The sequence below is a fragment of the Mercenaria mercenaria genome, chromosome 13 (assembly GCF_021730395.1).
Source record: "Mercenaria mercenaria strain notata chromosome 13, MADL_Memer_1, whole genome shotgun sequence".
NCBI lineage: Eukaryota > Metazoa > Mollusca > Bivalvia > Venerida > Veneridae > Mercenaria > Mercenaria mercenaria.
In genome coordinates, this window is record NC_069373.1 from 3,872,838 (window position 1) to 3,890,826 (window position 17,989).

The 17,989-nt window shown below is 36.8% G+C and overlaps 1 protein-coding gene across 1 annotated transcript; it reads left to right on the forward strand.

The window, feature by feature from the left end:
- Nucleotides 1-254: 254 nt before the first annotated feature.
- On the forward strand, nt 255-17,375 carry LOC123530119 (interferon-related developmental regulator 2-like; the record flags this gene model as incomplete). Its single annotated transcript, XM_053520684.1, has 6 exons — nt 255-457; nt 3,252-3,360; nt 8,665-8,799; nt 10,978-11,106; nt 13,672-13,761; nt 16,936-17,375. Coding segments are annotated over 6 exons (759 nt in total), but the record flags the coding sequence as incomplete, so codon positions are not given.
- Nucleotides 17,376-17,989: the final 614 nt, after the last annotated feature.

A 17,989-nucleotide genomic window follows, 5' to 3' on the forward strand; every position in this document is an offset into this window, starting at 1 on the left:
ACAGGTATATGAGCCACGCCGGTCTTATATTTTTGCAGTTTCCATGTCAGACAAATTTTTTTAATTAATATTCTGTTCATTAGAAAATGGATTGGGTGAAGAAATGTCAGCGCGTCACATTTGTGAATTAAAAAAAATGTGAAAGAGATATTACAAAAGATTCTTTAATAATGCAGTAATGCTATCTCATTTGTTTCAGAATATGTTTTATGTCCTTTTAATTTGAAGATTGACATTTTATATTACAATGAAACTTACCCTGTAGTGTTTCTCAACAGGATGTGATAAGTGTGATGGAAGCCTTGGAGAATATATTCCGACACTCTTTCAAAAAGGGAGATAAATCTGTCCCAAATCACAGCCCTGATGTATGCCATCTACATGCAAGTGCTCTCACTGCCTGGGGACTTCTGCTGTCTATAGCACCTCAATGGGTCATTGATAAACTTGTTGTCAAGTAAGTCTTGAGTTTTTGGCTCATTTAAGCAATTTGAATTCTGACACTAATGGTATGACCTTGAACTGAAGTTAGGAGAACAGGATCTTGAAGCAAAGTCAGCTTAAAGTCAGGTAGACAGAACAGTCAACCTTGACTTCAAGTATGCAGAACAGTGAACCTTGAATTGAAATATGCAGAACAGTCAACCTTAAAGCAAAGTAGGCAGAACAGTCAACATTGAATTGAAGTATGCAGAACAGTCAACCTTGAAGCAAGGTAGAATAGTCAACGTTGAATTGAAGTATGCAGAACAGTCAACCTTGAATTGAAATATGCAGAACAGTCAACCTTGAAGCAAGGTAGAATAGTCAACGTTGAATTGAAGTATGCAGAACAGTCAACCTTGAATTGAAATATGCAGAACAGTCAACCTTGAAGCAAGATAGAACAGTCAACATTGAATTGATGTATGCAGAACAGTCAACCTTGAATTGAAATATGCAGAACAGTCAACCTTAAAGCAAGGTAGGCAGAACAGTCAACGTTGAATTGAAGTATGCAGAACAGTCAACCTTGAATTGAAATATGCAGAACAGTCAACCTTAAAGCAAAGTAGAACAGTCAACCTTAAAGCAAGGTAGGCAGAACAGTCAATGTTGAATTGATGTATACAGAACAGTCAACCTTGAATTGAAATATGCAGAACAGTCAGCCTTAAAGCAAGGTAGAACAGTGAACCTTGAATTGAAGTATGCAGAACAGTCAACCTTAAAGCAAGGTAGAACAGTCAACGTTGAATTGAAATATGCAGAACAGTCAACCTTAAAGCAAGGTAGAACAGTCAACGTTGAATTGATGTATGCAGAATATTCAACCTTAAAGCAAGGTAGAACAGTCAACGTTGAATTGATGTGTGTAGAACAGTCAACCTTGAATTGAAATATGCAGAACAGTCAACCTTGAACCAAGGTAGGCAGAACAGTCAGCATTGAATTGAAGTAAGTAGAACAGTCAACCTTGAAACAAGGAAGGCAGAACAGTCAACCTTGAATTGAAGTAGGCAGAATGGTCAACCTTGAAGCAAGGAAGGCAGAACAGTCATCATTGAATTGAAATAGTCAACCTTGAAGCAAGATAGGCAGAACAGTCAACCTTGAATTGAAGTAGGTAGAACAGTTGTGATGTTTCAGCAAGATAGGCAGAACAGTCAGCCTTGAAGCAAGGTAGGCAAAACAGTCAACCTTGAAGCAAAGTAGGCAGAACAGTCAACCTTATCAAATTGAAGTAGGCAGAACAGACAACATTGAAACAAAGTATGCAGAAGTCAGCCTTGAAGCAAGGTAGGCAGAACAGACAGTCAACCTTGAAGCAATGTAGGCAGAACAGTTGACCTTATCAAATTGAAGTAGGCAGAACAGACAACCTTGAAACAAAGTAGGGTGAACAGATGACAACCAGTTCAGATAGCAACAAAGGAGGGTGTTCTCCATGACAATTTGCCTTTTACCTGGGATTGATGTAAGGGCTTTTCATCAGGATATATGAAAGAGGCCCTGCCCTTTCAACATTTTATTGAAACAGGGCCATGTCTTACCATATAAATGGAGTTTTGTAACAGAGGCCAAAACTTGATGACTTTCCAATCGAAAATTAGCTTATTATTTTTTAAATTGTGAAATATTATTGCCAAAAAAATGTTGTTTTACATTTTCCAAGTTTCCTGTGGAATGGTAAGGAAGAAAAGAACTTTTATTTCCAGTGGGGAAGTGGTCTTTTGAAGCTGAAATGTATGGGAATTTTATTGTTTGTTATAGTTCAATTTTACTGATTGACACAACCATGAAATCAGTGAATATAAATCACACGCATATCAATAATTTCACCAGTAATGTTATAGAGGATACTCGGAATGCTAGCCACCAGCTGGGTTAATGATTTCACCTCCTTGTAATACCAGTACTGATGTTTTATCATACTGGTACTGATGATAAACCCGAACAGAAAATGAGGTTTTTTACCTGTAACTTTCTTATTTCTGCAAAGTGTAATCAATGGTCAGTATCAAAATAAAGCTTAACATTTGCTGAAAACTTAATTACATAATTCAAATTTATATTTAGTAAGCAAACTCGCACGAAATAAGGCCCTGAAAGGGGTTTGTAAAATGGGGACTGTATCAACATTGACTGATGATAAATTCGACCACTTTGTCATTTACAAAATTTTCTTCATAGTATTGTAATGAAACTTTCCCCAAAAGGCTGCAACAGTCATTCCTGATCAAGTAATGAAAAGTGACCCAATGTCCGACCGTCATGTGTCAACAGTGAGTATGTGCAAAAAACACACTCTTCCTCAGAAATTTTGGATAAATATTTTTTATACAGATAAATGTAAGTAATTTATTTATACAGAATATTTACCAATTTTGTTTTTGTTTACACCAGTTGGTGTTGTAAATGAAAACTATTAGATGGTGTGTTCACTTTTATAAATAACCGATTGCAATTGAATAATTCCAAGGTGGTCGACTTTATCATCTGTCTGGGTTTATCATCAGTACCAGTAGGGGTGTGAAAGGTGTTGTACATTCCATTTCCTCTTGTGAACAAACTCTGCTTTTTCTTTGTTTGGTTGATTTCTATACTATTTTAGTAAGTATAAATGTAATAATAAATCTAGTAAACTTTGGTTTTTGTTTACAACAGAGTTGAATTAAGTATATATTATAGACTAGACAAAGTCTAATTAATCACACAGTTTTTACTAAAGCTGTTTTTGCAAGTTATTGTAAGTTATATGTTTGTTTCAGATATTTAACAAAGCTGCCAGATGTATTAGAAAGTCAGGACGTTGAACTGCGTATTGTTTCCGGGGAAACCATTGCTTTGTTCTATGAACTTGGTCGTGAAGAAGATGAGGTAAGCTGAAACATGTCCTTTGTCTGGTTAGAAATTTGGTGATAAAGCTTTATTTGGTGAACAGGTCTTGAAGATAGATGATTATTATGTTTTAGTTCTAACATTTCTTTATGGGTTTTTGTACCCCCTGGCAACAAAGTTGTAACGGGGGGTATACTGGTTTCAGGTTGTCAGTCAGTCCGTCTGTCTGTCCGTAGACACAATCTTGTGCGCACCATCTCTCCTCATCCCCTTGACACAATTTAATGAAACTTCACACAAGTGATCAGTTACAACAGTAGTTGTGCATGGGGCATGTTAGGTTCTTTCAGAAAAAAAAACTTGCAGAGTTATGGGACTTTGTTTTTTGTTACTATACTATATACATAGACACAATCTTGTGCGCACTATCTCTCCTCATCCACTTGACACAATTTAATGAAACTTCACACAAGTGATCAGTAACAACAGTAGTTGTGCATGGGGCATGTTAGGGTCTTTCAGCGAAGAAAATTGCAGAGTTACGGGACTTTGTTTTTTGTTACTATACTATATACATAGACACAATCTTGTGCGCACCATCTCTCCTCATCCACTTGACACAATTTAATGAAACTTCACACAAGTGATCAGTAACAACAGTAGTTGTGCATGGGGCATGTTAGGTTCTTTCAGAAAAAAAAATTGAAGAGTTACGGGACTTTGTTTTTTATTACTAAACTATATACATAGACACAATCTTGTGCGCACCATCTCTCCTCATCCCCTTAACACAGTTTAATGAAACTTCACACAAGTGATCAGTAACAACAGTAGTTGTGCATGGGGCATGTTAGGTTCTTTCAACGACAAAAATTGCAGAGTTATGGGACTTGTTTCTCGTTAACATACTATGTACATACAGTCTGCGTGCCTAATCTTCCGAACCCTTGCACACAAGTTAATGAAACTTCACACAAGTGATCAGTACCAACCCTAGTTGTGCATGGTGCATGTTACATTCTTTTAGATAAATATTCTGCATAGTTATGGGACTGTTTTTAGCTTACCTGTCACAAAGTGACAAGGTGAGCTTTTGTGATCGCGCGGTGTCCGTCGTGCGTGCGTCCGTGCGTAAACTTTTGCTTGTGACCACTCTAGAGGTCACATTTTTCATGGGATCTTTATGAAAGTTGGTCAGAATGTTCATCTTGATGATATCTAGGTCAAGTTCGAAACTGGGTCACGTGCCTTCAAAAACTAGGTCAGTAGGTCTAAAAATAGAAAAACCTTGTGACCTCTCTAGAGGCCATATATTTCACAAGATCTTCATGAAAATTGGTCAGAACGTTCACCTTGATGATATCTAGGTCAAGTTCGAAACTGGGTCACGTGCCATCAAAAACTAGGTCAGTAGGTCTAAAAATAGAAAAACCTTGTGACCTCTCTAGAGGCCATATATTTCAAAAGATCTTCATGAAATTTGGTCAGAACGTTCATCTTGATGATATCTAGGTCAGGTTTGAAACTAGGTCACATGCCTTCAAAAACTAGGTCAGTAGGTCAAATAATAGAAAAACCTTGTGACCTCTCTAAAGGCCACATTTTTCATGGGATCTGTATGAAAGTTGGTCTGAATGTTCATCTTGATGATATCTAGGTCAAGTTCGAAACTGGGTCACGTGCGGTCAAAAACTAGGTCAGTAGGTCTAAAAATAGAAAAACCTTGTGACCTCTCTAGAGGCCATATATTTCATGAGATCTTCATGAAAATTGGTCAGAATGTTCACCTTGATGGTATCTAGGTCAAGTTCAAAAAAGGGTCACGTGCTGTCAAGAACTAGGTCAGTAGATCAAATAATAGAAAAACTTTGTGACCTCTCTAGAGGCCATATTTTTCATGGGATCTGCATGAAAGTTGGTCTGAATGTTCATCTTGATGATATCTAGGTCAAGTTCGAAAGTGGGTCACGTGCCGTCAAAAACTAGGTCAGTAGATCAAATAATAGAAAAACCTTGTGACCTCTCTAAAGGCCATATTTTTCATGGGATCTGTATGAAAGTTGGTCTGAATGTTCATCTTGATGATATCTAGGTCAAGTTCGAAACTGGGTCAACTGCGGTCAAAAACTAGATCAGTAGGTCTAAAAATAGAAAAACCTTGTGACCTCTCTAGAGGCCATACTTGTGAATGGATCTCCATAAAAATTGGTCAGAATGTTCACCTTGATGATATCTAGGTCAAGTTCGAAACTGGGTCAACTGCGGTCAAAAACTAGGTCAGTAGGTCTAAAAATAGAAAAACCTTGTGACCTCTCTAGAGGCCATACTTGTGAATGGATCTCCATAAAAATTGGTCAGAATGTTCACCTTGATGATATCTAGGTCAAGTTTGAAACTGGGTCACGTGCCTTAAAAAACTAGGTCAGTAGGTCAAATAATAAAAAAACCTTGTGACCTCTCTAGAGGCCATACTTTTCGTGGGATCTGTATGAAAGTTGGTCTGAATGTTCATCTTGATGATATCTAGGTCAAGTTTGAAACTGGGTCAACTGCGGTAAAAAACTAGGTCAGTAGGTCTAAATTTATTAAAATCTTTTGACCTCTCTAGAGGCCATATTTTTCAATGGATCTTCATGGAAATTGATCTGAATGTTCACCTTGATGATATCTAGGTCAGTTTTGAAACTAGGTCATGTGTGGTCAAAAACTAGGCCAGTAGGTATAAAAATAGAAAAACCTTGTGACCTCTCTAGAGGCCATATTTTTCATGAGATCTTCATGAAAATTAATGAGAATGTTCACCTTGATGATATCTAGGTAAAATTTAAAACAGGGTCACGTACCTTTGAAAACTAGGTCAATAGGTCAAATAATAGAAAAACCTTGTGACTTCTCTAGAGACCATATTTTTCAATGGATCTTCTTGAAAATTGGTCCAAATTTTTATCTTGGTAATATCTAGGTCCAGTTCAAAAGTGGGTCACATGAGCTCAAAAACTAGGTCACTATGTCAAATAATAGAAAAAACGACGTCATACTCAAAACTGGGTCATGTGGGAAGAGGTGAGCGATTCAGGACCATCATGGTCCTCTTGTTTGTTACTATACATACAGTCTATATACATTATACAGTCCACATAATTATGTATCTTGTGTGGGTCAAATTGCAATGTACTGTGTCAGTGCATATCGGGGGTACATTCATCACCTTTAGTGATAGCTCTAGTTTTTCATGTCCTGGAAGGAAGGATTATTGTAATTGCACTGTATGTTTAAGTTTTCGTGTCTGAAACACTTGTTTTTCAGCTATAGCTGTAAATGATTAAATGAATTCCAACAAAAAGCCTGATGAGAAAGCTTGTTGCACACAAGTGTCAGGTCTACACAATCACAAGTGTCAGGTCTACACAATCACATTTCAGGTTTGCACAAACAGAAGTTGACACAAACACAAATAACAGGTGTGCACAAACAAGTGTCAAGTCTGCACAAACACAAACATCAGGTCTACACAAACACAAATGTCAGGTCTACACAAACACATGTGTCAGGTCTACACAAACACATGTGTCAGGTCTACACAAACACATTTCAGCTTTGCACAAACAGAAGTCTACACAAACACAAATGTCAGGTATGCACAAATGCAAGTGTCAAGCCTGCACAAACACAAATACCAGGTTTACACAAACACAAGTGTCAGGTTGAACCCATCCCACGCACAAAGCACTCAACTTTGAGGTCATTTGTTACTTATAAGTTATTTGTCTTGTTTAAATTTCAGTTTTATTGGTCAGTTTTATTGGTCATATGAAATGTTTTGTTTTGTTTTGCTGATTTCGGTCTGTAGATCAATCAGTTTCTGGATAACTTGAGAATGCTTGGGTCTACGATCACGAAACTTAATAGGGAGGTTGGTCATGACCAGCAGGTGACCCCTATTGATTTTGAGGTCAGTAGGTCAAAGGTCAAGGTCAAAGTGACTCTGAACAGTGAAACGGTTTCCATATGACAACTTGAGAATGCTTCGGCCTAGGACCACAAAACTTAATAGGAAGGTTGATCATGACCAGCAGATGACCCCTATTGATTTTGAGATCGGTAGGTCAAAGGTCAAGGTCAGTGACCTGGAACATTAAAATCGTTTCTGGATGATAACTTAGAACGCTCGGGCCTAGGATCACGAAACTTGATAGGGAGGTTGATCATGACAGCAGATGACACCTATTGATTTTGAGGTCAGTAGGTCAAAGGTCAAGGTCAAATTGACCCAGAACAGTAGAACTTTTTTGCCAAATAACTAGAGAATGCATTGATCTAAGATCACATAAATTTAATATGGAGGTCACCTATGAGTGGTAAATGACCCATAATTATTGATTTGAGGTCAGTATGTCAGACATCCAGTGCATAGTGACCAAATAATTTCTGTTCCTTGTGCAATTACTGAATGCATCAAGGTGGGCATTTTGTGTTTTATGAGCTGTTGTTATACTTGAATATTATTGTTGATCAAGCCACCAAATATTAAACAGTGTTTGTTATTCTGGAATTAATGTAAACAATCTTCGGAGGACTTCACTCTTCATAGGTATTGAAAGTAAGGAATACTGTGAAATCAGTTAGTTTTGTTGATAAAAAATGTTTGGCTTGGACAAAAATCACTATTTCATGGCTGTATCTAATTGTGGATTTCAGCTTGTTAACATTAAATGAATGGGAGTTTCATTTGTTGGATTCCAACATAAAATGATTTCACAGTTCATAGCACATTTCATGTTCATTTGTTTCTCTGTATTTTTAGCATACTTTGTATTTTAACATGTATGTTTACATGAAAGTATTGAAGTAAAGACTTAAAATACACTGACAGTAGTTCTCTTCAATCAGTACATTAGTGGGTGAAACATTGTGTTGGGTTTAGCGCTAAATGTTCAGCAGTATGTAAGTTACGTAATGGCAGGGAGGTAATCTTTACCAGTGTTCAGGATTCTGTACCAGAACTAACCACGTCTCTGCAAGACTGCAAGACTGCCAACTTCTCCACATAGGTTAGAGGTGGAGGATGGATACTCTCAGTCACAATGTCTTTTATCAAATTGTCACAGAGAACATACACCTTACACATGGATTGAACTGTGACCCCGCAGTCTGTAGATCTGCTCTATCCCTGTTGAGGTAATTTGGTGGGCTAGGGGATAAACAGGAAAGTAATTGTGCTGAAGCTTTACAGTCCTGTAAGGTTTAATTTTATTTTATCATAGGTAGCGATTAGTGCATTTTAAATGATTTTTAACAGATGTTTATACAACTTACATTTCAGTTAAATTTTATATGTTACAGGAATTTGAAAATGAAGCGATGGTTGACCTGTGTGAAACTCTACGTAGACTATCAACTGAGTCTCATAAATACTGGGCCAAACGGGACAGACGACATCAGAAATCTAGTTTTAGAGATATTCTTAGAGCTGTACAGGTTAGAACTACATTATCTTCAGTATTTGGATTAAGAAATATATCACAACTGATTGCATTTTATTTAGAAGCTTTGTATTAATATGCAGGTATCAAGATTGATATTTTCATTACAACTGCAGTCACTGAATTTGAATCACTTGCGGTTCAACCCTTACTTGAAATATAGAATCCTTCATAGCCATCCAGCTGGCTTAAAGATGTTGGGTGGTTCTACCCAGGTGCCAGAAATAATTCCAGGACTTCCCCACCATTAAAAGCTGGAAAGTTGCCATATGTCTTACACCAAACCAAAACAAACGAAAAATTCATTATGACGGCAGGTTTTAAGACAGTCTTCGATTTAGTCTACGATACTACAATACTTTCTTGAACATAACAAAGAGCAGGTATTGAACAAATAGAATTTAGTCATCACAATACTTGGCAATTCTTGCTTACTTTCTACACCAGACTGTATTTTGTTTCACTTTTACTATTAATATACCTTGAAAATCAACATATGAGCTGTGCCATGACAAAACCAACATAGTGGCTTTGTGACCAGCATGGATCCAAACCAGCCTGCGCAGTCTGGTCAGGATCCATGCTATTTGCAAACAGTTTCTCTAATTAATCCCCCGCCGTGGCGGAGGGATTATAGGAATGGTCTGCGTCCGTCCTTCCGTCCGTCTGTCCGTCCTTCCGTCCGTAACAAATTCGTGCCCGGTCCATATCTCCTAAACCCCTTGAAGGATTTTCATGAAACTTGGGTCAAATGATCACCTCATCAAGACGATGTGCAGAACCCATGAGTCAGCCTTGTCGGTTCAAGGTCAAGGTCACAACCCAAGGTCAAAGGTTTGAGCCTGCCATTTTGTGTCTGCTCTATATCTCCTAAACCCCTTGAAGGAATTTTATAAAACTTGGGTCAAATGATCACCTCATCAAGACGATGTGCAGAACCCATGAGTCAGCCATGCAGGCTCAAGGTCAAGGTCACAACTCAAGGTCAAAGGTTTGAGCCTTCCATTTTGTGTCCGCTCTATATCTCTTAAACCCCTTGATGGAATTTTATAAAACTTGGGTCAAATGATCAACTCATCAAGACGATGTGCAGAACCCATGAGTCAGTCATGCCGGCTCAAGGTCAAGGTCACAACTTAGGGTCAAAGGTTTGAACTTTCCATTTTTTGTCCACTCTATATCTCCTAAACCCCTTGAAGGATTTTCATCAAACTTGGGTCAAACGATCACCTCATCAAGGCGATGTGCAGAACTTATGAGTCAGCCATGTCAGCTCAAGGTCAAGGTCACAACTGAAGGTCAAAGGTTTGAGCCTTCCATTTCGTGTCCACTCTATATCTCCTAAACCCCTTGAAGGAATTTTATAAAACCTGGGTCAAATGATTACCTCATCAAGACGATGTGCAGAAATTATGAGTCAACCATGCCAGCTCAAGGTCAAGGTCACAACTAAGGGTCGAAGGTTTGAGCCTTCCATTTGGTGTCAACTCTGTATCTCCTTAACCCCATGAAGGGTTTTCCCTCAAACTTTGGTCAAATGATCACCTCATCAAGAACTCATGAGTCAGCCATGTCAACTCAAGGGCAAGGTCACAACTGTAGGTCAAAGGTTTCAGCTCTGTATCTCCTAAACCCCTTGAAGGATTTTCATGAAACTTTGGTCAAATGATCACCTCATCAAGACGTTGTGCAGAATTCATGAGTCAGCCGTGTCAGTTCAAGGTCAAGGTCACAGCTAAAATCAAAGGTTTTACCCTTTCACTATCCATAGCAGTGGCGGGGGATTTAGCTGTCTTTCAGACTGCCTTGTTGCTATAGTCTTTGAAAGTGAACAGCATGGATCCTGATCAGACTGCGTGGATGTGCAGGCTGGTCTAGATCCATGCTGATCGCAAACCCATTATGTTGACTTTCTTATGGCGTGGCTCAATTATTGTGTGTTGTGTTGTTAAAGCTTTTAAAAATCAAGTCTAAACTGGCCTGGGATTGCAGGCTATTAACTGGCAGAATTTCCCAATATAGCTCTGTCAGAAAAGGACATTTCAGACTAAGATTGTTAATTTTCAGACAAGTTAATGTGAGAAAGGTCTGTTTTCAGGTTATATTGCTAGAATATTAAGGTTTAGGACAGAAATACTGTTGAAATGCTTCATTGTGTTAAGAATGTTTACAGGAAGGGGAAGCACCAGAAATGACGGTAAAATTTGCCTCGGAATCTCTAGAAATATACTCGTGGGTGAAGAAAATGCAATACACAGCATTCTGCCATGCTCTTACCTCTGGAATAAATCAACATTTAAAGGTAAGTATATTTTGATGTTACTACATTGAAGACATGGAGATGTCTGGAGTTTCAGCGGTCCTTGAAAAAAAAAGAATAGGGCAGTAAGGTGCCCTGGTGATATAATTCAGTCGCACCTGAACTCCAGTGTTTTTATTCAGAGACGAACCACAGTTCAGGATATATTATTTTCTTAAGGATGTACGAGCGAATTTTTTCTAACGTTAAGAAATTTTTCATACCCTGTGAGCTTGAAGAACATTAGTTTCTAAGACAAACAAGAGCAGAAAAAACATAGGTCACCGAACTCGTTTTAATTTTATAGAGTATTTTCTTCACCCTCTGTTTACGCATTTCTGAAATTTTATAAAATTGAAAAAATGTTGGTACTTTATAAAACATATAATATCCTATTTAATCTTATAGGGATTTCATGTCTTACAGGTTAATATGAATATATGGTGATGTCAGTATTATATAAGCATAAATGTCACTAACAAATCTCTTTAATTTTTACATGTTGACATAATTACCCTACCCACTTTATTTTCAATGGAAAAAACGTATTTAGATCTACAAAAAAAATCTGACGTTAAGATTTTCAAAATATTTTGCAGCATGAATGACACACAAAAATGCTTCAAAATGGAAAGAAAAAAGTTGGGATCACCGTGCATCTAAGAGATTTATTAAGAAAAAACTGTTAAAAATTGGTGAATTTTGATATTTTTGTTCTTTTTGTTTTAATTTATATTTTCTAGATAATATAAAGTGCTATCTTGAAAACTTTTATTTTCTTTATAGCTTAACATTATATGTATCAGTCAGAAAAATATCAAAACCAAACCTGATCTACTTTAATAGATATTTGAAATTACCTACCCCTACCCCATTGTAAATCTTATGTCAATTTTCGGCAAATGCCAGCCAAAAATATGGGTGAAAATTTTTTTTCGCAGAAAGCATAGTATATTTGGTTAAATGGTACATTATTAGCCATATTTTAATTATTTAGCATTAATTTTTGGCAAAACTTTTGTTAGAAAGCAATATTCGAAGAAACATTTTTCAAAATGGCGGATATCCTGAAAAAAAACGCTTGTACATCCTTAAGTAATGAAAGGTTTTGAATTGGCATCTTTGAAATGATAAACATTTTGCACAGAGCATAAATAGTATCAACTGAATTTGCTTCAACAAACTTATAATAAACAGCTTTATAAATGAATATGCATATCATATTGTTGGTAAAGAATTATATCATTCTTTCCTTTGATCAGTACATGAAGCTGATTTTAGCTTGTCTATACAAAATATATGGAAAGCTGTCTTACTTGACCCGGCATCTGTGTCAACACCTTGGTTAAAAGTTTTGATGCACTTTCACTTATTCTCTGTTATTACTTGATGGTTTTGCTTCTAACTTAAAATTGTTATTCCTCATAAACCAACACATCAAATGACCCAAGGACCATAACTCGCACACCAGTACTTGAATTATTCCACCTTTTTCATTAGAATTGCAGGTTAAAGTTTTAGAGCACTTTCGCTCAACCTCTGTTGTTATTAAATGGATTTGATTCAAGCTTAGAATAGTTGTTCCACATCATATATCGCATAATATGACACAAGTGCCATACCTCTTTGCACCAATATTTCATGTATTAATGCCCCCCTTTTTACTTAGAATTTCAGATTAATTTTGATGAACTTTCACCATATTTCTGTTATTACATAGTAATTGGATTCAGATTAACATTATTTCTTCCTCAACCCTCAACATCGTCCTCATCATATTGCACAAGGTTCATAACTCTTGCACAAATGATTTTGAATTTTGCCCCTTTTTACATAGAATTCCACTTTGATTTTTGTGCTTTTTCACCATAACTCTGTTGTTAATATAAAACGAATTTATCTCAGTTACATTTGAGCCAGAATTTAACTATTGTCAGGGACCATTACCAACACTGGAGTCATTAATCACTCCAGTGGTAGCTCTAGCTTTCTCAGATTTGCTCTCTTTCACTATCCAGCACCAAAATACCGGTAGTTGTGCGTACTGTCTCCTGTGACAGCTCGTCTGTTATTCTTGTTGAATTCTTTGGAAGATCTTACAGTTATCTGATATTATTGCAAAGTGAAACCATTGCTAACAAATATATGTCCAGCTAGCTTAGATTGGTTAAAGCTATAAAGTTTGTAGTAAAATGGACAATTAAAGCTTAGCTGCTTTATGTCAGTACAGTATACCAGTTTTTGTGCTTAGGTGAGGATGTATGTATATTTTACTTAAGAAGGATTTTGCAGTCTACAGACAACTAGTAGTTTCCTCCAATGATGACTTAACAGACCTGTACTGAATACATGTATATAGGACAGAAAACTAACCTTACCTCTGAGGATGGGAACTGTTTATACTTGTTACTAACGCAGGAATATATGACATACATTTTTAGCTCGACTATACTCCAGCTGTTGTTAAGGTAGTATTTATGGAAGTATTTATTGTAATACTGGTTGTCTCCCTTTGCAGTGACAGAACATGTCAATAAACTAATAACCTCTTGTGTTTCCATATTACAGTGGAATCCTCTGGTTCGGGAAGTATTTGGTCTTGGTAGTCCATTGTTAATGACCAGTGTTACCAGTAATAAACCAACCAAATGGGAAAGGGTATGTTGCTTATTTCGTGTAATTCCTTCTTTTAAATTAAGTTTTCTTTGCTTCGTTAACAAACAATTGTAGTATGAGTGTGGGATGTTGCAATTGTAGGAACATTTTTAGCTCACCTGTCACAAAGTGACAAGGTGAGCTTTTGTGATCGCGCAGCGTCCTCCGTCCGTGCATGCGTAAACTTTTTGCTTGTGACCACTCTAGAGGTCACATTTTTCATGGGTTTTTATGAAAGTTGGTCAGAATGTTCACCTTGATGATATCTAGGGCAAGTTCGAAACTGGGTTTGTGCGGTCCCAAAAATAGGTCAGTAGTCTAAAAAAAGAAAAACCTTGTGACCTCTAGAGGCCAGATTTTTCAACGGGGTCTTCATGACATTTTATCAGAAAAGTTCATCTTGATGATATTTATGGGCAAGTTCAACTGGGATCAACTGCGGTCAAAAACTAGGTCAGTAGGTCAAATAATAGAAATCCTTGTGACCTCTCTAGAGGTATATTTTTCATGGGATCTGCATGAAAATTAGTCAGAATGTTCATCTTGATGATATCTAGGTCAAGTTCGAAACTGGGTCACGTCCGGTCCAAAACAGGTCAGGTAGGTCAAATAATAGAAAAACCTTGTGACCTCTGTGGAGGCCGTATTTTCATGGATCTGCATGAAATTGGTCAGAATGTTTATCTTTAAGATATCTAGGTCAAGTTTGAAATTGGGTCGACTGCGGTCAAAAACTAGGTCAGTAGGCAAATAATAGAAAATCCTGTTACCTCCTTTGAGGTCATATTTTCATGGGATCTGCATGAAAATTGGTCAGAATGTTCATCTGGATGATATCTGTCAAGTTCGAAACTGGGTCACGTGCCTTAAAAAACTAGGGCATAGGTCAAATAATAGAAAAAACCCTTTCGACCTCTGTAGAGGCCATATATTTCATGGGATCTGCATGAAAAATGGTCAAATGTTCACCTAAATGATATAAGGTCAAGTTCGAAACCGGGCAACTGCGTTCTAAAAATAGGGCAGTAGGTATAAAAATAGAAAATCCTTGTGACCTCCCTAGAGGCCATATTTTTCAATGGATCTTCATGAAAATTGGTGAGAATGTTCACCTTGATGATATCTAGGTCTGTTTTTTAACTGGGTCACGTGCGGTCAAAAAACTAGGTCATAGGTCAGATAATAGAAAAACCCTTTTGACCTCTCTAGAGGTTATATTTTTCATGGGTCTGCAAGAAAATTGGTCGAATGTTCATCTTGATGATATCAAGTCCATTCGAAACTGGGTTACGTGTAATCAAAAACTAGGTCAGTAGGTCAGATAATAGAAAAAAAACCCTTGTGACCTCTGTAGAGGCCAGATTTTTCATGGGATCTCCATGAAAAATTTGGGGAGAAAGTTCATCTTGATAAAAACTAGGTCAAGATTGAAACTGGGTCACATGTTGTCAAAAACTAGGTCAGTAGGTCAAATAATAGAAAAAAACTTTTGACCTCTCTAGAGGCCATATTTTTCATGGGTCTTTATGAAAGTGGTCGAATGTTCATCTTGATGATATCTAGGTCAGGTTTGAAACGGGTCAACTGCGGTCAAAAACTAGGTCACAGGTCTAAACATAGAAAAACCTTGTGACCCCCATAGAGGGCCCTATTTTTCAATGGATCTTCATGAACTTTGGTGAGAATGTTTACCTTGAGATATCTTTGGTCCAAATACAAAACTGGGTCATAGCCTTCAAAAACTAGTTCTTTATTTTAAAATTATAGAAAACCTTGTGACCATCTAGAGGCCAATATTTTTCAATGGATCTTCACGAAATTGGTCAGAATTTTTATCTTGATGATATCTAGGTCAAGTTTAGAACTAGTTCACATGAGCTCTAAAACTAGGTCACTATGTCAAATAATAGAAAAAACGACGTCATACCCAGTTCATGTGGGGACAGGTGAGCGATTCAGGACCATCATGGTCCTCTTGTTTATTTGATAAGTATGGCTACAGAAGAAAGTATGGAATAACATAAGCATAGATATGTTTGGAATAGCTGTTCAGAGAATTTTCTGTATACAACCATTTCAGGTACTCTCCCACTATCTATTTCCTACAATGTGTATATCTTAAGGTAATGAACCTGTAAAGGAAATGGTGATTTTCATGTTGTTACATTATTGGCTGTAAATATAACAACTACTACATGGTTTTATGTAAACATGGAGACAGCTGCTATTGCGTATGGACAGAACACCATGGAATAGAAATTGCAGATCATTTTTATTTGTCCTCCGTGTTAAAGTGAGAAATAATTAAAGACAAGAAAACATACAATATATTTATAAACACATTTGTTGTGTTGATGAAACGGTATCTCTACTGCTTTATTCCTGAGGTAGTTTTTGTGCTTCACTGAGATACTATGTTAAAAGATCATGCACCTTAGCCTGGAAAGAAATGTGTATTTCAAAAACCACTCACTTCTTTTAAACAAATTTGAGAGGACTATTATTATTACCCAAAATGCAAACGTGCCACTGCAAAATGGCATTCAAATGAATACTTTTCTCTGTCGCTATGTGTTTTATGAACGAGTTTGCAACAGTTTAGTTGCAGTAGGTAGTGATTATTCCACCACCTTGTTAATGTTTAGAAGTTGTCACTGAATTACTGAGAGCATCTCTTAACACAAAGTGTGAGCTTAGATTTATACAGCCATGAAATATGTTAATGTTGTAAAGGAAAGATGTTACTATAAACTGGAGAGCAGCATATGTTCCAGTGATGACGATATCACAGACCTGTACTGAGATAACATGAGGATATTGTAGATATAGTCTGAGGAATAAAAATGGGTTTCTTAAAAGACTTTTAAATAGACATATTAAAGACATGCTCTTCTTACCTACAATGATGCTTTTGTATTTTGTCTTAAAAAAGTAAATTATTATTATTTGTGGGAGACTAGTGAGGTGGTTGCTTTAATCTTAAAAATGATAATCCAGTCTTAAAGATTGGAAATTTATGAACTCGGATCCCCCAGAAATCTATGTAGATGTTTTTGTCAGAACCACAAAACCCACAATTTAGTCACCCAGGAATTATTGAAATTTTAAAGTATATCATTGTAACAATTTACATATGTAATATATAGAGCATAAGTTCATTTCTTTCTTCTATTTCAGACAATGTTCAATGCTGCTGCATTTAAAGCCCGGACAAAAGCACGGGCCAAGTATCGTGACAAGCGTTCCGTGACCATGAATGGATCGGAGTGAATTTAGCGCCTCTTTTTCCGTCTTCTGTTCAAATCGTTGTGCAGACAAACAGTTATATTTATTATTTATTTTTGTGTGCAGATTGGTTGAATTCATTTGCGTACTGACTGTGTTTGTGTGGACTAAACAACTTTGTATCAAATACAAGTGTGAATTAAGCACAAAAATTATTATATATGCGAAGTGATTGCTTCAGTGCTTTGGTTAGATGTACATTTATTATTTCTTTCTTTCCATGACTGTTTTAGTTGCATTTTCAAGGGAATGCAGTTTTGTTATTTTAGTCAAATTTCAGTGAGACAAAACCATTCAGATTTATAAAATAAAAAAAAGATAATAAAAGAATTTTTATGATTATGAATAATAACCAGTAATGGTATCCAGTTACGGGTAGTTGGTACTTTTAAAGGACAAAGGAAGATACTAAATGAGCCGTGCCATGGGAAAACCAACATAGTGGCTTTGCGACCAGCATGGATCCAGACCAGCCCGCCCCACCGCGCAGTCGGTCAGGATCCCTGCTGTTCGCTTTCAAGCCTATTCTATTAGAGAAACTTTAGCGAACAGCATGGATCCTGATCAGATGCGCGGATGCGCAGGCGTCTGGATCCATTGGCGCAAAGCCACATGTTGGCCCATAGACTAAAAAAAAACTACAAAAACAGTTTTTAAAAAAAATAGCATTTTGGGTTTTTTTTTATTTTGTTTTTTTAGGGGTGGCAATTTCTGCCAGCCACATATTTATATCTACAAATTTATCTCTAAATTTTATTTAAAAATGTCACTTATTCAGTTATAATTTTGGCTAGTGACAAAACTGTGGTGTTATCCACAAAAGTATCTTAACAGGACAGAACTGCCTGTTGGTGCCCATTTAAACTGCCATCCACATATTCACTTACGTAACTAGGTATCATGATTTTGTCACTTAGTCATTTAAATGATTGGCAAATCCCGTAAT